Here is a 23,215-nt window from a genome sequence, read left to right as displayed (position 1 = left end):
CCTTTGAAGCCAGGCATTGACTTCTCCTCTCCAGCTGTGAAAGTCCTAGCTGGATCTTCCTCCAATATAAGGCTGTTGCAGCTGCATCGAAGATCTGTTGTTTGGTGCAGCTGCCTTCATTGATTCTCTCAGCCAGATCTTCGGGGTAACCTGCTGCAGCTTCTACGTCAGCACCTGCTGCTTCACCCTGCACCTCTATGTCATGGAGACGCTTCTTTCCTTCAACCTCGTGAGCCAAGCTCTGTTAGCCTCAAACTTTTCTTCTGCAGCTTCCTCCCCTCTCTCAGCCTTCACAGAATTGAAGAGAGTTAGGGCCTTGCTCTGGACTGGGCTTTGGCTTAAGGGAATGCTGTGGCAGGTTTGATCTTCTGTCCAGACCGCTAAAACTTTCTCCATGTCAGCAATAGGCTATTTGCTTTCTTATCATTTGTGTGTTCACTGGAGTAGCACTTTTAATTTCCTTCAAGAACTTTTCCTTTGCATTCACAATGTGGCTAATTGGCACAACAGGCCTAGCCTTTGGCCTATCTCAGCTTTCAACATACCTTCCTCACTGAGCTTAATCATTTCTAGCTTTTGATTCAAAATGAATGATGGACGACACTTCCTTCCTCTTGAACACTTAGAGGCCACTGCAGGGTTATTAACTGGCCCAGTTTCAATATTGTTGTGTCTCAGGGAATAGGAAGGTCCAAGGAGAGGGAGAGAGATGGGGGAACTGCTGGCTGATGGAGCAGTCAGAACACACACAGCATTTATTAAGTTCACGGTCTTATAAAGACATAGTTTGTGGCACCCCAAAACAATTACAATAGTAACATCAAAGATCACTAATCACACATCACCATAACAAATACAGTAACAATGAAAAAGTGTGAAATATTGTGAGAGGGGCCAGCCCCGTGGCCAAGTGGTAAAGTCCGTGGCCAAGTGGTAAAGTTTGCGTGCTCCGCTTTGGCAGCCCAGGGTTTCACCGGTTCAGATCCTGGGTGCAGACATGGCACCGCTCATCAGGTCATGCTGAGGCGGCATCCCACATGCCACAACTAGAAGGACCCACAATTAAAATATGCAACTATGTACTTGGGGGATCTGGGGAGAAAAAGCAGGAAAAAAAAAAAGAAGATTGCCAACAGTTGTTAGCTCAGGTGCCAATCTTTAAAAAGAACGAAATATTGCGAGAATTACCAAAATTTGACACAGAAACACAAAGTGAGCAAATGCTGTTGGAAAAACAGCGCCAACAGACTTGCTCGACGCAGGGTTGCCACAAACCTTCAATCTGTAAAAACCACAGTATCTACAAAACACAATAAAATAAGGTATGCCTGTACAGCTTTTGTGGTGACTACAAGGCAGTCACTGGGACGTGTCTAGGAAGCAGATGGAAATTTAGGGCTAGATGTCCCAAGAGTGGTGAAGAGGGAAATCTACTCAGGCACAGTAACCGTACCTCAGCAGCCTCTGCAGAAGACTTTCTCGTTCCTAGGCCCCCAAAACTCCTCTTTTCTCCTCTCCCTGTAAGTCCTATTCTCTCCCCACTTTTAATCCTTCTTGGACTTATTAAATTATTAATAACACTGTGCTAACTGCAAAATGAAACATACTAACCTTGAACTCAAGGAAGCTTTATAAACTAGTGAGACAAGGCAAGCAAACGAGAGAAAAATGTGACAGTGTGGAAACTGCACTCATGTGCAATTCATCATGTCAGATGTAGGCGTGGTAGAAAGCCACCTGAGGCCAAGGCCGAATATTGGGTTTGGTACCTAAACCTGGGAAAGAGTCATTAGAGACAAGAAGGATTAAAAGTGGGGAGAGAATATGACTTAGTCTTTCAGTCCAAGACTGAAAATGGCATTGCAGTGGAATTACCAGGCAGGCAAGAAGGAGTGGATGCCCTCCAAGGGAAGGCACGCGAGGCTGCCTCTTTCAGGGCGCCCTGCACAAGGAACAGCAAAGGGAAAGACTCATCTTTTCCAAGAGCAGAGACTGTGTGGGCTTGCCCAATCTACCAGTCCAAATCGCCGAGGTGAAGGAACTTGTCCAGTGACGAGAGAGAAAGCAAGACCAAACAAAAGTGCAAGACCAGTCTGCTCCCTTGCACCCAGCACCCTAGTTTTGCCTCCTTTTCCCATCTCCGGGCTCACTGTCATCATCTACTCTACACACTCTCCAAGGCCCTCCCTACTTCAAGAGTCCTATGAATCCACTGAAAGTGAACTAAATTGTCAAATGAGAAAAATCTCAACCCACCATGAGCAATCGGTAACCGCTGGCAGAAGTTTCGCATCCATTATGATGAAATGAAGACTGAGCAGTGTGCACTTGTCCCTTGCTTTCAGGGACAAGACGACACAGCTAGTGTTAAAGTGAGATTTAAGACACGCTATTTTACTAAACTTTAACACTCCAGTCTGTCTTTAGTTTCCCTTTCATGCACATTTTATTGGAGGAAAGAGGTATTAATTAATTAATTAAAGGATATGCAACAAATAAAAGTAGAATTATAATTCATTTTCATCCATAAAAAGCTGGCTTTATAGGAAAATTTTTTCCAATAATAAAAATAACATTTAACTATAAAATTTCAAACAATTTTAAAACACTAAAAGTAGAAAGTAAAAGTTATCCATCTCCCACCCCCAAAGATATTTTATTTAAGAGTTTAACATTTATCATTCAAATCTTTTCTTATCTCCATATATGCAAACTATGTTTTTACATAAAGTGAAATAATGCCGTGTAAATTTTACAACTTGATTTTTCACTAACAATATATAGGATTCTCAGCTTTTCATTTGAATTTACATTGATTTACCTCACTCTTTTTAAAGGCTGCATAGTATGCCACTGTATAGATGAAACAAAATTTACGAAGCCCTCTTTACTAAGCCTGACTCTCTCTCTTTAAAATTCAGCTACCTGAGTGTGAGGGAGGTAAGACGAACTCCCGAGGCTGAGAGCTGACGACATAACTCACTCAGGCGGAGGTTAAGGAAGGACAAGGGAAGCCTAACTGAGCGTCACGCTCTGCCCTCGATATCTGGCTGCCAGCACTACTTCCTTTGATCCTACAATGACATGGACTGGCTTTTTCTCATTTCAAGTTTCAAAATTCATTGCAATCAAAGAATTCTGGAAAGAATATTACATGAGCATTTTCTATTTGATTGTTTCATTTCAGGCTCTAACTCCTTTCTGGCAACACCACATTTGGCAGTGAACCTAAATATGCATGAAACAAGACCAGTGGAATTCGTGGACAGCCGGAGGGGAAGTATCACTTTGATATCTCAGTCAATACATACAGCTAAAATTGTCCAATTTAAAATAAAGTTTGCCAGATAAGAATAAAAGATACTAGAAGATTTAAATTAAACACTTCTAGTTAACTGAGTCATATTTCCAAACATTTAAGTCATCCGCACCCCAAGAAAAACAGTTTACCATTACACTGGCCTTTAACAAATCCTACGAAACAGGAGGTAAAGTAGGACAGTCTGCATGTTGACGTTAATAACCTAGTCTAAGAATGACGGGCCTTCAGCTCTGGAAGGAGATCAAAGTACCTTACCCAGGCAGCTTATACCTTATACAGCGGGCGACGCACATCGATGGGACAATTCTGTATCACTTCATCAACAACGTCTGAGATGGATTCCATAAAATCTGGGTTGGCAAACTAATATACAAATATAAAAGAAACATGACACATTTCTCTCAATAAGACAAAACTCTTTTGAAAAAGTAACTTTAACAAATACAGAATTTACTATACCTTTAAAAACTTCACATTGGAATGAACAATAAGTCAAATGAATCCCATGAGAATATGTGTGCATGGAGTGATGATAACATATGTCCCCTCAAGAGATGAAACGTGTGGGTTTTGTGAAGGAAAAATATCAAATAGCAACAAAGACAGGCCAGCCCTGTGTCATGAATCTGCAGTGAATCATGCCAAGAAGAGACTGTAAAAAGCACAGGCATGATGTACATGATATGTGATGAGAAACACTGAGTATATCACTTATGAACATTAATATTATGAAAAAATTAGCCAGGATATAAGAAAAAAACAATCAATGAAAAATCACTGTAAGCTGAGCTAGAAGACTCGGGGAGGGGGATTCGATGGTGGCGGCTTTCAAATGAAACAATCAACAGGATAACCATCACGTTACTGAGTCAATAGCCTTAGATTCAATTCCTTAAGTTAAATAAGCTAAAGCATAAACAATTCAATTACATGACATTTTAAGTACATTTTAAAATCAAGGAAAGCTTTAATGTACAATAGCCTGGAGGGAAGAAGCTAACATCCAGTTGCTGACTGGCCATTGTTGGTTTTATGTCTGTTTTAAATCAATAATAGCAAAGGCATGAGTGAATGAGTATATTAGATTACAGTACAGCAGACATTCTGTACCACTTCCCTGTACAAAACAGTCACATACACATCTAAAAACAGGCAGCAGTTTGTAACCCACCTATTGAATATAAACTGAATTAGGCAGGAAAATACAAAATACCAATAAAATACATTTTATTTAAACCTTAAAATCTTGCCTCAATTACCACTTCTGGAAAAGTAGCAATAATTCTTTCTGACTACTAGTTACAGTGAGGCTATCTGTAACTCTTGAAGACTAACAATGGAAAGGCTGGTCCTCAGAGAGAAGCTTCAACTAACTTGCAGCAGGGACCACGGCAGGACCAACTGTCCTCACGTAACAAGTGGGATGAGGAAGGATGATCAGAAAAGACGGAAAGGTTCTATGTTATCCCCTTTTATACAGAGGCAACTTTCATTTGGCCCCTGAGATTAATTAGTTTTCATATTAACATGAGATTAATTTCCATTCCATTATCTTCTATTGCTCTTAAAACTTCTTCCTAACCACTCGTGGTATAATCAATCGTTAACTATTTAACAGATAAGTCTACGGAGAGGCAAATGGAAACAATCAATCAAGCAGACGTCGCCCACAGGCTGTACCAGTCTGCAGAGTGACCCACACCAGTCGTCCTCACCGAAGGCAGTTATCTTGCTCAGCGACCTTCACAGAGAACGGATCTTTATGCACACCAGGTGGCAGTATCACTCCACAGATGCCATACTTCAGCACACAAAAAGCAAACATCTTACCTCTGGATGAAAGAAAATTTCAGGTCCCAGAAACCTTTCGTAGCCGACATCTATGATGAACTTCTTCTGGTTGATCGCATTAATACCCGTGTACTGCTTGATCCACTTCCGGGGATCCACATCATACTTGGCAAATTCCTTGACTATATCAGGGCAAATGTAACAGTATTTCTCCTGCATGCACACACACAAAGACGTCACCAGTCATTAATAACTACCCAGAGTCTCTTCCCTCGGATAAATACCCAGTAACCCCAAGCATTGAACACACTCCTGGAACGAGTCCCGTCCACACACCACAACTCCAGTGTGGACAGCATGGTCACAGTAGACGTGACCATGCTCTGATTTTGGACATTAAGTCTACTTTCTTTGCAACTTGGCTATTAATCTCAGCCTTACTCTATCAAATTATTTTGCCATATTATCTGAAATAATGTCTAAAGAGATCTACTAATTATCTTGTCTCCATTTCCTCTTTCCTTATTCCTCTTAGGCCCCCACGTGGCCCCTGCCCAGGCACTCACTGCCGTCCACTCTGGACCAGCAGACCTGCACACAGCCAATCCACTGAATGTGGGAGATGTCATCCTGACGCCCAGCACAGTCTATCAGCTGTTCATTAACCTGCTGTGCAGTCTGACACAGCACAGTCACTGGCTCCACAACAAGTATTTACTAAGTGCCTAGGCACATGGGATGCATAAGTGACAAACACACCCAGACCCCTGCCCACTGGAGCATGAGCTCTGGCTGAGAGGCGGGCAGTAAGCAACAACCACAACAAATAAGTAAATGGTAGGTTCTAAGGTTCTAGAGACCACGGGAAAAAGCAAAGGCAGACTTGGGTAGGAGTACTGGAGTTGCTCCTGCAAGATAATTTGCTAATGGTTTTCACCTGGGCACCAGCAACCAGCCTGAGATGTGCGAACTGTCTCCTTAGCATCAGGTGATGCTTAATTGGGTTGACCATCTGTCCTTAGAGCTAACCTCAGCAAAGCAGCAGGTGGCACCTGGGTTCCAGCTTCTGAAAGCAAGCTTCCCGTGGGCAGGAGCCAGGGGGGTTCTGTTCAACACCTGGCACTGTTGTCAGGCACATAAGTGGTGCTCATAACACATTTTGGAAGTACCTCTGAAGGTGTTTTTGTGATATTAAAAGTTTCTTAGAATCCCTGAACATTCTAATACCATCCTTGATAAACTCTAGCAGAATTATAAGATTAATGGGCAAGATGTGTTACACAACCCTGTGTTCCCTGATAACAGCGAGTCAGTCGATACAACTTTAAATCTACCAGGCTGGAGACAAAAACATGCAGTTGTCTGAGAGCCCTGGTCCATTTCTTATGGCATCTCCACCGGCTTAGCTGATGGCAGGAAGTGCCTCCAGGACGGTGAGTGGAGTGCAGCAGTGTTAGTCTTAAGTTCCGGGCTCATGCAGCAAGGATGGCGTGAGCCATGATCTACGCGGCCTCAGCCCTGCTCGCGACACAGGAGACGGCCATGGTGGTAACATGACCCAGGGGTAACTCTAAACCGCTCTTTCCAGGATGTCTTCCTTTACAGAAAGAGGTGAGATGAGCACTGAGAGCAAGGCTAGCCCACACAGCAGGGGCAGTGCAGCCGATGTGTGGAGTAGACAAGGAGTCTCTCCACAGCTGAGCGATATGCTGTCATCACCTGAACGGGCCAGCTCCGAACTCAGGGTCAGAATTGGAGCCCAGAGAGCCAGTGAGTAAAGTATATGCCACGAGAGGACCAGGAAAGCAACCCCACGAGTGACCACACTCAGGAATCTTTACTGAAAAGGGGAACATTCGCGCTCCCCCGATCGACCCGAGCATCGGAACGAGAGGGTCAATTCTGATTCACATCTGTAACAGATTTGGGGCGGCGAGGGACCGCGGATCAAATATTCAAATTTCTTTCACTGAAGAAAGGGAAGGAAAGGGAGAGGGGAAATCCTGGCAAATATTTTAGTCTAAAAAGAAAGTCTTCTGATACTTCTGTAAACTTTCCCAAGAGGAAAAGGACCAGCTCTTCCAGCGTGCCCAGGACTGCACCGTTCCAGCGCAGAGTGCCCTATCCCTGGAAACTCCAGGCCCGGGAACACCGGAGCAGCTGCCACCCTGCCCGCAGGAGCCCTACCTATACCAGTGCACCCTGTCCTAAAAATACCCGTTTTTACCAAGAGTGTCATGCACAGTGCGGGCGCCATCTCTGATGCTTCCTTTCCTTCAAGCAGCCTCAGCTACGGGGGCTGGGATGGGAGGAAAGCAGTCGGGGTGGGGAGTCAGGTTCGCCTCCCTTTAAACTCCTCTGCAGCTCAAAAACTGTGTGTTCTAAGAGAAAGGAGATGCTTGGGGTCACATGTGACACCCCACACTTAAATCCTCCAAAAACAAACAAAATCTTTCCCTCTTCACCTATAAATAATTATCCTTGCATTACTAAGAATCTCTTACATTCTAACTAAAAGAATAATCATTTGCCCTGATTTTGCAACCTGAAAATAAAAGTTCTTTAGAAAGAGTCAACTGCTACGTACAGAGCAATACAGAGACTAAAGTAATGACTAGTCAGGTGAACATTTTAAATCAGGACCAACAGCCATTTTTCTCCTTCTCTCACTTCTCTAATTTTAAAACTTCCTGTAACTTTTCTAGCATGGTAACTAGAGTCTAGCAAACACTGGTGTATTTTGTTTAGTGATTCTGGATCCTAGAATGGCACTATCCTGCAGTGTAATTCTCAGGGTACAGAACTGCACACGACAGATGCTGGAAGTCAGTTTGAATACTGGTCACCTCCAGGATTCCTAACAGTCACAGTTGCTGCTGCTGTTTGCTCCCTATTCTAGAAATGAAGCACGGAGGGAGATGTGGAAGACACATTCAGTTAACTGAAGGTCCTATCCAATTAGGCTCCAATTAAATGATTCTGTACCGTGCAGCCGGGGCTCAACACCGGCTGTCAGGCTGTTCTCATTTACAGCTGGAACCTCCACAAGCATTTACGTTCAGAGGAAGAGGCGAAGCTTTAGTCCTTCAGCCCCTTAACTCAAGTGGTAAACAGATCAAGACCCACATTCGCGGGGAGGGGAGAGGAAGGAAGGCGGGGGCAGGGTGATGGCAGCAAGGGGAAGTGTCCAGACACCATTTCTCTCTCACCCCCAAACCGGCCCGTTTCCCATCTGTTTTTACCTTAATGGCTTTTGCGGTCTCCAGTGACTGCTCAGGAGGGATTCCCACCTCCCTCTCCCTTAGCAGCTGTTGAATGAAATACGTAATATCTCTACCTGCAATGGGGATGTGTTTGATGCAGCTTCCGATTACATAACCCTCCGCCTGGGGAAGAAGAGGAGCAGAGGGACCGCGTGAGCAACTCCGGGGACTCTGAGCTGGACCCGCCCTCCCGGCACCGTCACCGTCACCGGCAGCATGTACCTCTGCCCTCCCGGCACTCGGCACTGTCACCGGCAGCATGTACCTCTGCCCTCCCGGCACCCGGCACTGTCACCGGCAGCATGTACCTCTGCCCTCCCGGCACTCGGCACTGTCACCGGCAGCATGTACCTCTGCCCTCCCGGCACCCAGCACTGGCAGCATGCACCGAAGCCCGCTCTGCAAAGCTCAGGACTGGAGCACACAATCCCTCACTGTAACCTGACACTCTCCAGAAACAAACTGACACTTATGAGCAACATGAGGAGGAAAATCACTCAGGACAGTTCACTTCCAAACAGTAATGCTGTCTGTCAGAACACAGAATCCAATCGAATTTTTTGCTCCTCTAACAAAAAGGAAAATGTTTTATCTGTAAGTCGTTAAACCAACTATAAGTCTACTTATCTGTAAAAGTCAACAATTTGGTTAAGTATGCATGACTTAGATTCTAACGACCTGGATTCAAATCCCGGTTCCACCTCTGTCGGCTGAGTGACCGTGGACAAGTCTGTTAACATGTTTTAGCTTCAGTACCTTCACCCATAATACGGGGCAAGTGGGGCCAGCCTGGTGGCGTAGCAGTTAGGTGCGCACGTTCTGCTTCGGCAGCCCAGGGTTCACCAGTTCGGATCCCGGGGGCGGACAGGGCACTGCTTGGCAAGCCATGCTGGGGTAGGCGTCCCACATAAGCTATGTACTGCTTATCAAGCCTTGGTGTGGCAGATGTCCCATGTATAAAATAGAGGAAGATGGGCATGGATGTTAGCTCAGGGCCAGTCTTCCTCAGCAAAAAGAGGAGGATTGGCAGCAGATGTTAGCTCAGGGCTAATCTTCCTCAAAAAAAAAAATACGGGGCAAGTAGTAGTACCCCGTGGGTTTCCAATACAGAATTAGTGAAATGCAGTAGGTCAAGCACACAGCACTTGTCTGGCAGGTACAAACGACTCGAGAAATGGTTCCATTGGCTGTATTAGGTGCTGTATTGTTAGCAATAACTCTGAGAAGCTAACCTACACAGCACGCTATCTGAGACCTCGTCAGTCACGAGTTCAGCTCCTTGCACTCCACTGCCCTCCCAGAGCCAGGAAACGAGCTGGAGCCGACCGCCAGCAGGCTGGGGCCATGAGTTCACGCGCCTGCAGCTCACAGCCGGCCCGAGCCCCCGCACCACCTTCCTGTGGGCACAACACACCACGGCAGCCACAGGCTTGGCACACTTCCAGCGTGCTTATGGGGGCTGCGGGGCAGAGGGGGTAACTCCCAGCACAGTTTCATCAGATGAAGAGGAGACACTCGGGTCTCGCACATACAGCACTGGCCTCTGTGCCACCCGTCCAGTGGGACAGCGGGCGCTGGAGGGAACTGCCGGCTTCACCTCACAGACGCACTAGTTCTAACGATTATAAAGCTGCAGGACAAGTTACGGAATTCCTCTCATCTTTCTTTCTGATGTAGCCAACTTCTGGAAGTAAGAGAAGAATTGGCCTTTCCAGAGTCCAAATTATTTGTAAAATATTTTATGATGGAGATAAAAGATATGCACAAATTATTAAAATAGTAAAGATCAACTTAAACTCATAAGAATATTAGCTCTCCACCACAAACTATTCACAATTATTACATTCTACGCAATATATATAACATTTCTATAATTAATTCAACCAGTGTTAAATAAGTATCAGCTTCATCACAGCATGAAAAACATTAAAACAACCCACATGTCCAACAGTAGGAAACTAACTCAGTGAATTATGCAACACCCACATGATGGGCTATTATATACTTATTAAATTTTTTTTCACAGAATATTTAACCATAAGAAAAAATATCAGAGATAAATCAATACACAAAATACAACTTTAGGATTATATTATACAATTAGAATACAAAACCAGACGTAGGATATTCCAATTTTGCTTACAACGTGTACACACATGTGTCTAAGAAAAAAAGCTTAGAAAGCTACACGACCAAAAGTACAATACACAGTTCTCCGGGTGGGTTTGCAGGTCGTTTTATTTTCTTCTTCACATTTCTCTATTTTATCCAAATTTTGTACAACAAATGTAATTTTTATAATCAGGAAAATAACTGAACTAAGATACAGATGAAAATTTTAAAAACAACTTTCTCTGTGAGCCTGTACACCCCGTGAAATTTGTTCTCTTTCCTTCTCCTCCATCAGACACAGGAGAAGGGCAGAGGGGCAGGCCCACAAGCCCCTCTCCCTGGATCTCGTCTGCACTGCTCAGGGAAGAAGCCAGAAGCCGGAATCTCCCCGTGAGCATTACATGTCAGGGCACTAACACTTCTCAGTGACCCACAAGAGGCGGCGGGGCTGTGAGACCCGCCTGAGGGTGCTCCCAGCACGGAGAACGCTGTGCAGGGCATCACTCATGCCTGCCCCCTTTCCTTGCCCCACCCTGTGCAAAGGGCACACCGGCAGGGGCACAAGGATGGCGCCTGGGAGGAATCTGGCTTTTTCCTTCCTGTCTGCAGGCACATCAACCACTAATCCTTCCCCTCCAGTGATTTCTGACCTTGAAGGAACCAAATCATTAGCATATTAGTATATCATTCCCTTAACTTCCAGAACTGAAATGGTGACCATTTTTTCAATTAAAGTAAATGAATTGTTTAAAAAAAACCCTAGTTTGCATTTTAAACAGGAGCTACACACATACACGTCAGATATGCAGAAAACGTACTTGTAAGATGCATAACTAACTAGTAACAGGGATGCCTGAGAAGGGGACCTCGAGGAGGAAGACCAGGAGAGAGCAAGTCTGACCTTCCACTGTACACCCCCATTTGGACAGTTTCAATTAATGTTCACAAAAAAAAACTTTAAATAGCATTTAAGTATGCAGTCCATTGGACCGACAGAAAAATAGAGATGTCTCTTGAAGCCTGAATTAGGAATCACTTCTCTAATATTTTGAAAATTAAAACCAAAAAGTGACATTGCAGAGAATTCTGCAAGTTGAAATGTACACTCTCCTTCTTGGCTCTTAAATATATTTTTAAAAGCAAGAAGCAATTCTCTAAAGCATGAGCTGGTGAGAGCTGTCCACGGCCTGCCGCAGAACACACAGATCACCCTTCAAGTGGGCATGCACCACACCCAGATATCTGATACCCGAGCCGATGTCTACCCCGACAGCTCAGAACAGAAGCCAGGGAGGTCCTGCTGGGGATGTCACCCCAGGGGATCAAGCAGAGGCCCCGGAGACCCCAAATGACCGCTGGCACCCCAACGGCAGAATGTGCCACTGGAATTTAACATCGTCAACACCACGGGCGCTCAGCAGCTTTTTCTTTCTCACACACCTGGGCTTAAAAGTTCTTGTTACATTTCCTAACTAGAGATATGCCTTTAATGCGGTATTTTAGTTGTAAAAGGGTTTTTTCTTAATTTCTTCCCTTACCTCAAGTCAGGTGAGGCCTAGAGAGAGAGAAGCACTGAACGTTCTGCTTACCACTGGGATAGCGTGGGTGACCCCATCCCCGCTGTCGATGACGATCCCTGTTAACGTACGTTCGCCAACTTGTCGAGACGTCCAAGATGCCGCTAAGGCCAGCACTGCCTGGACAAAAGACACAGAAACCGTCAGCATACGGGGAAATTTTCCTGGAGGATTCTGCCTGCTCGTTCTCAGACTCAGTCAATGAGCTCTTTCTCTCTTACTAAGTCTGCATAACTCTTTCCCTTCCCTAACCTCTATCTTCTCCCGAAAATTCAAATTCCAAGATGAACACCTAACACACAAATTTAGTATACCTAAAACTGCAGGAGTCAAGTTTTCAATAAAATAAAGCAAATTTTTACAAAGAAAAGCCACAAAGGAATTTTATTATGGAATAAGAAGATTTTAATTTCTAATCCACTGGTTCCCACTGTGGGCCCACAGACAGGCTGCAGTAAGATCATCTGTGGAGTTTCTAAGAAGACAGATTACTAGGCCTCACGCCCAGAAACTCTAATCTGGTAGGACTACGTTAGTGGTCCTCAAGCTTCTGCCCCCCAGGGCACATCCAGCAATGTCTGGCGCCATTTTTGACTGTCACAGTTGGGGGAGGGCAGGCTGGAGGCAGTGCTTCCTCTAGTGGGAAGAGGCCAAAGATGCTGTTAAACACCCTACAATGCACAGGATGGCCCCCGCCACGAAGAACTGCCCAATCCACAGTATTGACGCTGGAAAACCTTGGTCTGAGATAAAGCCTGAGAATCTGTACTTTTAAAACACACTCTTCAGGTGACTTGATGCACAGACCACTTTGAGAACCACTGGTCCAGTGTTTTCTAAAGTGTCTCCCTATTCTGAGGAAGGTAAACAACCTAGGGGAGGGGGAAGATTTCTGGAAGTGTTGGAATAAACAGATTTCTCTAATGCAGGCATTCTCAGAGCCTTTACTATGCCCGTGTGCACTGTGAATCACCATGCAGGGGCCACCGCACGGGGCGTCTCCCAAATCATCCTCCTATGCAACTCCTCCTTTTTCTTAAGAGTAAGGAACTAGTGTTACACAGAAAACATTTTAGAAAACACCTATTTCATTTATTCCAAAATATTTCAGTCCATTCCCTTATATAGGGTGGCAGAGCTGCAACAACTGAAACCAACAAAAATCCCCAGACTAAGAGAACAAACAGCTTCAGAGGAAGGCCTGCAAACTCATGGACCCACAGGAGCCCAAAGTCCATACGGAGGACCTCTCTACAGGTATTTATTTTGTGTTTTTTGGTTTTTTTTTTTATTAATGTTATGATAGATTACAACCTTGTTTTATTTTGTTTTTTAACAGGTTCTACAGTATCTTTTCTTTTTTATGATCAGAAGTGAAAGAGGCTTTCACTTTACATCTTGATCTTATCACCCAGAGAAAAGTGCATTAGATTTTAATGTACATAAAAAGATAAAGCCAGACAAATTTTATACCAACAGTATAAATGTTTGAACCGGAATGGGGGGCGGAGTGCATGTGTGTGTGCGTCTTTTGAGGGAGTGGAAAAAGGAAGACCACACAGCATGATCTTAACAGAGAGCCTCTGGAATCACCATTTCTTCCATTAGATGGTCCTTTGGGAATCGTAAAATTCACTTTGATTTTACCTGAACCGCAATGTAGAGTCCTGGCACATTAAATGATTCAAACATAATTTCTGCAAGATACTCTCTATTTTCTGGCGTATTCAGTGGAGGTTCTGTCTATAAGAAAACAAAAATTCACTATATTTACCATTCACCCAAATTTCATGTAATTACATTAGAATCATAAAAAAGTTAAGCTAAAAGCAGTTTAATCAGGATGCTGTACAACTCCCTAATTTTATAGATAAACTCAGAGTGATTAATTAAAGAAATCTGGCTGTGAGTCTTAAAAGCTTTAAGATGGCAGAGTAAAGACCTCTCAGAACACTTCTGCTCTTATTAATCACCCCAAAACAAGAACAAGTCACAGAAAAGAAAATTATCTTGGATAACACCAACACCCTGAAACTGAACAGACCTGCAGCAAGTTGCCAAGGGCAGCGAAAACCCAACCAAGACAAGCGAGGAGACCGCAACAGAATACTGGCGACTTCAGATCCCAGGCGAATTAGAGCTCTCCACAGAAGAGCAAAAGCAGTGAGCCCGTGCTTGGACGAGAAGATCAGTTTGAGCAGCACAGCTGAAGGAGCGTTCCCACTCCCCACCTGCCACCTGCGCCCAGAAGGCAAGGTGAGACGGAAGACCTCTGCTGTCAGTCACAAGGCAGAGTCCAGGGCAGCAGCAGCTTCACCCAGACACCACCCTGCCCCCAGGCCTGAACTCTCGCACATTGCTATTCCAGGAAGAATGCCCCTCGTTCAAAGATGAGGAAAGAGCATAAGGAAACCAGCGAGAGACCATATGAAATACTAAAAGAAGAAGAGAGGGGAGAGAGGAGAGTAATAGGAAAACAAATGGCAGACAAAAAACATACACCCAGAAAAAGATAAAAACAAAGCAGAAGGAAATCGTGACCAAAGGCATTTCAAAAAATTCAAACGTCTATTTTTAAATAATAACCATTATCAAATAGGAGGAAATGAAAGGATTACAGAAAGATTAAAAGAATAAATAAACCTGCTTTTTGTCATTCAGCAATATGTTGTGGACATTTTTCCATGTCAATAAATATGGATACGCATCACATATTTAAAGCTGCAAAACAAAAACAAAAACAAAAGAATGAATAAAAATTCTCCAGGCCTTCTGGCAAAAAAAAAAGCCCACATTACCCTTTATTATGGACTGAACAGTGCCCCCAAAATTCCTATGCTGAAGCCCCAACCTCCAACGTGACTGCATTTGGAGACAGGGCCTCCAGGAAGATAATCAAGGTTAAACGAGGTCATAAGGGTGGCGTCCTAACGCCACAGGACTGATGTCTTTGTAAGAAAAGGGAAAGACACCAGAGGACTGCACACAGAGGAGAGGCCACGGGAGGACTCAGCGAGAAGACGGCAGGGGACTGCACACAGAGGAGAGGCCACGGGAGGACTCAGCGAGAAGACGACAGGGGACTGCACACAGAGGAGAGGCCACGGGAGGACACAGCGAGAAGACGGCAGGGGACTGCACACAGAGGAGAGGCCACGGGAGGACACAGCAAGAAGACGGCAGGGGACTGCACACAGAGGAGAGGCCACGGGAGGACTCAGCGAGAAGGCGGCAGGGGACTGCACACAGAGGAGAGGCCACGGGAGGACTCAGCGAGAAGGCGGCAGGGGACTGCACACAGAGGAGAGGCCACGGGAGGACTCAGCGAGAAGGCGGCAGGGGACTGCACACAGAGGAGAGGCCACGGGAGGACACAGCGAGAAGACGGCAGGGGACTGCACACAGAGGAGAGGCCACGGGAGGACACAGCAAGAAGACGACAGGGGACTGCACACAGAGGAGAGGCCACGGGAGGACACAGCGAGAAGACGGCAGGGGACTGCACACAGAGGAGAGGCCACGGGAGGACTCAGCGAGAAGACGGCAGGGGACTGCACACAGAGGAGAGGCCACGGGAGGACTCAGCGAGAAGACGGCAGGGGACTGCACACAGAGGAGAGGCCACGGGAGGACACAGCGAGAAGACGGCCACCTGCAAGCCAGGAAGAGAGGCCTCACCAGGAACCAACTCCGCCGGCACCTGGATGTGGGCCGCAAAGCCTCCAGCACTGTGAGAAAACAAACATCTGTTGTTTAAGCCCCCAGCCGATGGTATTTCAATCCCGCAGCTAGAGCTGAGACAACCTTAAAGCGGGAGAAGCACAGGCAGTGCGGGCCGTCAGCACAGACCCTGTAGCCCCGGACCCCTGGGGCCACACTTACAGTGTTCAGGGCGGAAAGGCCTGACCTAAGAAGTCTACATCTCGATGGACTGCCAACCCAGTACGTTGCAAAAACACAACATCTTTAAATATACAAGACCTTGGAGAATTTGGCTTCCATGAGCCTTTCATGAATTAACTACTAGAAGACAAACTTTAACCAAACAAGAAGAAAGCAGAAAGTATAGCCAAAGACTCAGCGTGAGCAATTAGCCCATCTAAGATGTAGGACCAAAGATTTCTCTTTTCTGGGAATTAAAGCTACAGAACAGAATGTACAAGTAATAAATTAAAACAGTAGAAATAATATCAAGTTGAGACGTGTAGCCGGAAAGGAGAGAATAGAAAGACACTGATATCCTCTTATCGTGGAATCAAAAGGTATTGTTATATAAGAGGCACCACTATACACAAATTTATAAATGTTAAAATGACCATCAGTTTAGTAACATAATCAACCAAAAGCAGGTGGCAGAAGAAAGGAAGAGGAGAAAAGAAAATGCGAAAATGTACCCACTTGGTCACTAATCACAGCAGAAAGTAGTTAATCACCCCTAAACAAATATATGGTAAACATATTATATGCAATTATACTTACATAAAACACGTAAAAAAAAACCACCAAATTATCAGAAAGCATACCCAATACAAAGCAAAGAGAAAACCAAGCCTGAATTTAAAAATACTAATACATGAATAAAACACAGTAAAAACAAACAGCACGACATAAAGTAAAATGGCTGCACTAAGACTCAGCATGTCCGCCACACGTGGCACGCAACACGGGGGTCAGCACGGGAGCTCTGAAGTCCAACCCGCTGGGTCACATCGCGGCCTTCGACTTCACTAACTTTGGGCGGTGACTTCGTCTCTGTGTACGATCAGCACCTATGCACAGAGGTGGAAACAGGAAGGGGGTCTACCTGCTCCCAGCAGCACCTGGCACACAGAATGTGCTCGATGAAGGCAGGTTATTGGTACTAAAATCATCAGCAAACACAAGTGAGAAACTCACCAACTGAAAAGGAAAAGTCTCTCAGCTAAGACCAAGAAACAAAATCAAATGACATTCTACAGGCCAGAGACGTCTCAAACCAGGGGCTGGCAGAGGTCAGAAGTCAGCATTGTCTACAAGCACTAGAAGACCAGAAACAACCTAAATGCCCATCGTTAGGGAGCTGATTAAAGAAATTATGCCACATCCATAAAATAGACTGCTTTGCAGCAATTAAAAAGGATGAGCTCTGTATGTGCTGATATGAAAACAGTCTCTATGATAATCTCTATTGCTTTGGTTCTGCAAGATGAAAAAGTCCTGGAGATCTCTTAATGACAATGTGAATACAGTTAACAGTACTGAACTATACAGTTAAAAATGGTTGGGGGGTAAATTTCATATTAGGTTTTTACCAATTTTTTTTTTGCTGAGGAAGATTCACCCTGAGCTAACATCCACTGCCAATCTTCCTCTTTTTTGTATGTGAGCCACCACCACAGCGTGGCCACTGACAGACAAGCGGTATAGGTCTGTGCCCAGGAACCGAACCCAGGCTGCCAAAGTGGAGCACGCCAAACTTAACCACTAAGCCACGGGACTGGCCCACAATTTTTTTTTTCCGAGGAACATCAGCCCTGAGCTAACATCTGCCGCCAATCCTCCTCTTTTTGCTGAGGAAGACTGGCCCTGAGCTAACATCCGTGCCCATCTTCCTCTATTTTATACATGGGACATCTGCCACACCAAGGCTTGATAAGCAGTACATAGCTCCACGTCCAGGATCCAAACTGGCAAACCCCAGGCCGCCAAGTGGAGTGCACAAACTTAACCACTGTGCCACCACACAATTTTTTTTAATAAAAAAAAGGTGTACAACAGTATGTATATTTTGTTATCATTTGTATAAAACAAAAGTTTATGCATAATCCATATGCCTGTACACAATTATGTCTGGAAAGACGAACCGTGAACCCGTCAAGAAGTGGTAAAGGTGGCTTCCTCTAGCAAGGGGATCTGGGAGGCAGAACAGAGGTGGGATGAGGCAGACTTGCCCTGGAAATCCTTCTGCACCTTCTGAATTCTGTGCTGTCTGTGTATTATCTTGTCAAACAGACAAACCTGGCCATCAACTAGCTTATGCTTTAGTTTGGACTCTCGTGTAGCAACTGATGCTAAGCTCAACCACAGGGCCCCAAAGAGGCTTTAACCATTTGAATATATTCCCTGGATGGGAGAGAGAAGCAATCTTAAACCATGGGAGACGAATAACGACGTCACACTCAAAAGCATGTTGTAAATAAGAGATCTCAAAGTCACTCAACCACGTATTACTTATTTTATATGCGCCTACCTCAAGGGGTTGGGATTAAATTTGTTAATACCTGTAAAATGCCTGGCACAGTTAGCACTCTAAGTGTTAGCAATGATTTTCGATTCCTTTCATTTAAAGCGCATGAGATTGCACAGCATTGGCTACGATAAACTGTCAAGGTCCCTCCTATGAATATGAAAAGCGAGCCTAACAGCTGCCTCCGCAGGGTTGTCGGTGGGGTTACAGGCATGAGTGAAGGCATGTGAATTCCCGGGGAGGGCATGGGCTGGGCACACAGCAAGCACTCAGTCCACATCCCCGTAACTACCAACAGTGGACCTCCCACATTGACTGTAGGGATCTAGAAAGTTTTCTCACCCTGAATAGGAACCCAAGCACCTTAATAGTAAGTTAACTTTATAAACAAAGCATTTGAACTGAGCAGAGGGGAGAAGGATGGAGAGAGAAAGGTGGAAAGGAATGAAAGTGACAGCACGGTCAGGAACGCTTCCTGCCTGCAGCCAAGAGCGGCCTGCTTGGTCTGAAGCAAAAAGCGAGCCTACAGAAAGACATTACCAACAGGATTAGATCAACCCGGGCTCCCTGGATGCTCCATGGGTTTAAGTCCATCGTCAAGTGACGTCCCAAATAAATCCTAGATGGATGAAGATTAAGTATAAACATGAAAGGAAAATAGGTTTACTACATAAAAATTTTAAATTATTATAGATGTGCAAAATATAACCTACAAAGGCAAAAAAAAAAATCAACTGAGAAAAAAAATCTGCTGCTGACACAAGCTTCCTAGGTATCACAGGAAAGAGTTCACAGAATAAACAAAACGTGGCACGGACACGCGGTGGAGTATTACTCAGCCCTAAAAAGAAAGGAAATTCGGACACATGTTACACAGATGAACCTTGAAGATGTTACGTTAAGCGAAATAAGCCAGTCACAAAAGGACAAGTACGCTATGATTCCACTTACATCATAGAGACAGAAAGCAGGATGGAGGGCACCAGCGGCGTGGAGAGGGGAAAGGAGAGTTGGTGTTTAACGGGGACAGAGTTTCAGTTTGGGAAGACGAAAAACTTCTGGAGATGGATGGTGGTGATGGCTGCACAACAATATCAATGTACTCAATGTCACCAGACTGTACATTCAAAAATGGCTAAAAGGTAAATTTTAGGGTATGTACATTTTATTAGAAAGAAAGTTTTTTTTTTAAGATTTTATTTTTCCTTTTTCTCCCCAAAGTCCTCCCAGTACATAGTTGTATATTCTTAGTTGTGGGTCATTCTAGTTGTGGCATGTGGGATGCCGCCTCAGCATGGCTTGATGAGCAGTGCCACGTCCACGCCTAGGATCCGAACCAGAGAAACCCTGGGCCACCAAAGTGGAGCACAGTGGATATTTCCTGTCTGTTTGGGTAGACAACTGGGTAGACGATAGTACCGCCATTATAATGAGGGTTATGAAGACTGTGTATGAAAATGGGGGGATGGATGGAGGATACAATATTGAGTGTGAAATCATACAGAAACATGGGTGAAAATTTAAATGAAAATTACTAAATGTTAGTAATAATCACATTAACGTGATAGGATTGTGAAAAGTCCCATAAACAGCTTCCAAATTTCCTCTATCATACTAATAGTTCTATAATGAGAAAAAGTCTTTACATGGGGTAGGTTACGGCCTGTGGGAAAGGACAAGAGAGACTCCTCATACAACTTCCTGACCTGTTTATCCATAGAGAGAGAAACTCGACAGAAGCAAGACAGCAACACAGAGCAGGACACACAGCAGCACCCCTTGACACAGCTTTTCCCTGGCCTGTCGGCTCCCCAATGTGGATGACACTCTCCACGCAGGCAGAATTCAGTCTGAGTTGTAAAAACGGTTGAATGCTTGTTTTGCCACTGTCTTCACATCTAGGGGCCCATCATTACGGCAGGCACTGCAAGTTACCTACCCAATATCCACTCTCCCTCTGCCTTACTGATAAACCACAAATCAATCACAGGAGGAGGCAACAGGCCCTGAGGAAAAGCATTTCCCAGAATTCCTTGTGGACGGAGATGGCTAAGTGAGTAAGTTCTGGCCAATAAGAAGCAAAAGCTGATGACTTCTAGAAAAGCTCCTTACAAGGTTAGCAGACTCAAGTAATAGACTCCCTCTTGCCCTTAACTACTTTCCTGGAAAACAGAGGTGATGACTGGAGCTGCAATAGCCAACTTGTGATTGTGGGGCATCCTTAGAATGGAAGCCATATGCTAAAGACACTGGAGCACAGAGCTGCCATACCAGCACTGGCCTCCCTACTACCAATTTGTTTAAGAAAAATAAAACCCCTAACTTGTTTAAACTACTGTTTTTTACACTTCCATTACTTGCTGCCAAACAATTCACCATCTGTCAAGAATTTACATTAAAATCTATGTACTTCCATTTAATGGAACATTTACAATATAATTAGGTTCTCCTGGTTCTTGAATCAAACTCAGCATTATTATGGGCATATCCTCACAGGTTCTGAGAACCATAACCATAAATCCATTTTTTCCTCAATCTTCCATTTCTTCTATGTTTACTACAAGTAACTGTTCTTTTAGAAGACCAATTTAAATAAAAATTTCCCAAACCATTATTTATCATAAGGTCTAAATTAGAGGTATTGAGTTTCTTACTTTTCTTCAATACTGAATGATACAATTAAAACATACAACTGTAAGCTACGCAAACATTTTTATTCATAACAATGGTAAAATATCATGTGATATTGATTCAAAAATAATCAGTACCATAAAAACCAATCCATATTTCTAGATAAAGACAGCAAGCAGAACACATGTACCTAATATCGCTCCACTCCCATACTCCACAGTTTGGTGGCACTGAGTACATTCACTTTTTTTTTTTTTTAAAGATTTTATTTTTTTTTCCTTTTTCTCCCCAAAGCCCCCAGGTACATAGTTGTATATTCTTAGTTGTGGGTCCTTCTAGTTGCGGCATGTGGGACGCCACCTCAGCGTGGCTCAATGAGCAGGGCCATGTCCACACCCAGGACTCGAACTCACGAAACCCTGGGCTGCCTGCAGTGGAGTGTGCAAACTTAACCACTCGGCCACAGGGCCAGCCCCGACATTCACATTTTTAAAGGGTAAAGAAACCCTTTAAAAATATAAATCCTCAAGGAAGGGAGAACAGGAGAGGAGATGACAATATCCTAGAAGCTGGAAAGCACATGGGCCAGCAGTAATTAACTTAGTAGCCTCTGCACTGGCTGGTGGCTACTGAATTAGGCAGAGTAGGTCTAAATCATTCTCAAGAACCAGGAAGTGGGGGTCCAGCCCCATGGCCAAGTGGTTAAGTTTGTGCACTCCACTTTGGCAGCCCAGGGTTCCCCTGGTTCGGATCCTGGGCATGGACGTGGCACCGCTCAACCAGGCCACGTGAGGCGGCGTCCCACATAGCACAACCAGAAGGACCTATAACTAGAATATACAACTATGTACCGGGGGATTTGGGAAGACAAAGAAGAATCAAAAAAAAAAAAAGGAACCAGGAAGGGAACTATTATAGTAAGTCAGGGCATACTGCATGTCGTGGTTAATTTTATGTGTCAACTTGACTGGACCTAGAGATAATCGGTAAAACATTATTTCTGGGTGCGTCTGTGAGGGTGTTTCTGGAAGAGACTAGCATTCAGTAGACTGAGTGAAGAGTTCTGCCCTCACCAGTGTGGATGGGCATCATCCAATCCACTGAAGACCCGAATGGAACAAAAAGACGAAGGAGGATTTTCTCTCTCTCTCCTTGAGCTGGGACATCCACCCTTCCTGCTCTCGGACACTGGAGCTCCTGGTTCTCGAGCCTTCTTGAGCAGCACACGCCGTTTGCTCTTTCTTGCTTGATTCACATTCAAAAGTTTACAAATCTCTTCTGAAGTTACAACTCAATTTTCACTTAAGAGCACTGCAATTCTTTCAAATATATGATTCTGGCAGTTCAGTATGGGAGAAAATCATATGATTCTCATTTGCTATCTGCTCGAGCCACATGACCAGTATGAACTGAGTCTCTGAAACTTTTTGAAAAGTATGAGCCGTAATGAGCTCATTCTCCCCCTGTATGTGCAGATGGCTAGTCACAGCAGTCAGAAAGGACAGTTCTGTGAGCTACTAAGGGACCTATAACTCAGACCTCTTAGACTCTCTTCTACCAAGAGGCCTCCTCTGACGTACAGTTCAGAAAATGCCTCCAGTTAACTTCTATGACTGGCCACAAATCTGTACACCTGCTTTACTCCCCTTTAACTACTCCATTAACTGATGATTAAGGGTGTAAACCTGAAAAATTCACCATTCTCATCACCTCCTCGATCACATGATGCAATGAACTGACTTGCAGACTTCAAAGCACAATACATATAATAGAATATTTTCTTGTCTTTAATTTAATAAATTTGATTCTTTTCAAATGTTCATTGCAGGTACTCATTTTTGGAAAATGGACTTCAGCTTTTCCATGTTCACGCCAAATATCTCCAATTCCTTCCTGGCAAGTGGTTTTATCTTACTAGCCTATGCATGCCAGCTAAATCAGAAAAACCTTTCTTTCAGGAGAAATTTCCTCTGAGCTGTGTCCTGGTGGTGTGCGTTTGCTCCACAGGCCTGAGATCAGACGTCCCTCTGCGTGGAGTAAGAGGGAGAGCTCCTGGCAAGGCGAGCTGAAGCAGACAGAAGGAAGCAGCTGGGCATGGTGCCTGGTCCTAAAACCCTATCCAACAACAGGTAGTTATGTGATGTGCTGGAGAAGGAAAAATGCCAAATGTGACAGGTGGGAATCTGTGATTTGTTTGGCTATAAAGACAAAACCACTCAGACACACTGCCAGCTTCCTGGTTCCGTTTACTCTACACAACCCACTGCAGAAGCACAGGACAGAAAAGACACAG

General features: G+C 44.5%; 1 protein-coding gene across 15 annotated transcripts in view; it reads right to left on the bottom strand.

Moving 5' to 3' along the window:
* The window catches only part of ACTR3B (actin related protein 3B), an 80,550-nt gene that overhangs the window by 19,981 nt on the left and 37,354 nt on the right, over positions 1–23,215 (bottom strand). For 8 of the 15 annotated variants that reach the window (XM_023640051.2, XM_070265264.1, XM_023640058.2 and 5 more), the window contains 5 exons: positions 13,713–13,808; positions 12,078–12,185; positions 8,356–8,499; positions 5,153–5,326; positions 3,593–3,685 (listed from right to left, as the gene is read on the bottom strand). In XM_023640051.2, the coding sequence (XP_023495819.1) occupies positions 3,593–3,685; positions 5,153–5,326; positions 8,356–8,499; positions 12,078–12,185; positions 13,713–13,808 (615 nt within the window). Of the gene's footprint in view, positions 1–3,592; positions 3,686–5,152; positions 5,327–8,355; positions 8,500–12,077; positions 12,186–13,712; positions 13,809–14,708; positions 14,784–18,831; positions 18,911–23,215 lie in introns of those variants that run through there. The other 7 variants (XM_070265268.1, XM_070265265.1, XM_070265273.1 and 4 more) reach the window with 4 other exon arrangements.

This window comes from Equus caballus, chromosome 4 (genome assembly GCF_041296265.1).
Source record: "Equus caballus isolate H_3958 breed thoroughbred chromosome 4, TB-T2T, whole genome shotgun sequence".
Taxonomy (NCBI): domain Eukaryota; kingdom Metazoa; phylum Chordata; class Mammalia; order Perissodactyla; family Equidae; genus Equus; species Equus caballus.
Note: the sequence above shows the minus strand (reverse complement) of the source record. Positions and strands in the feature narration are given on the sequence as shown.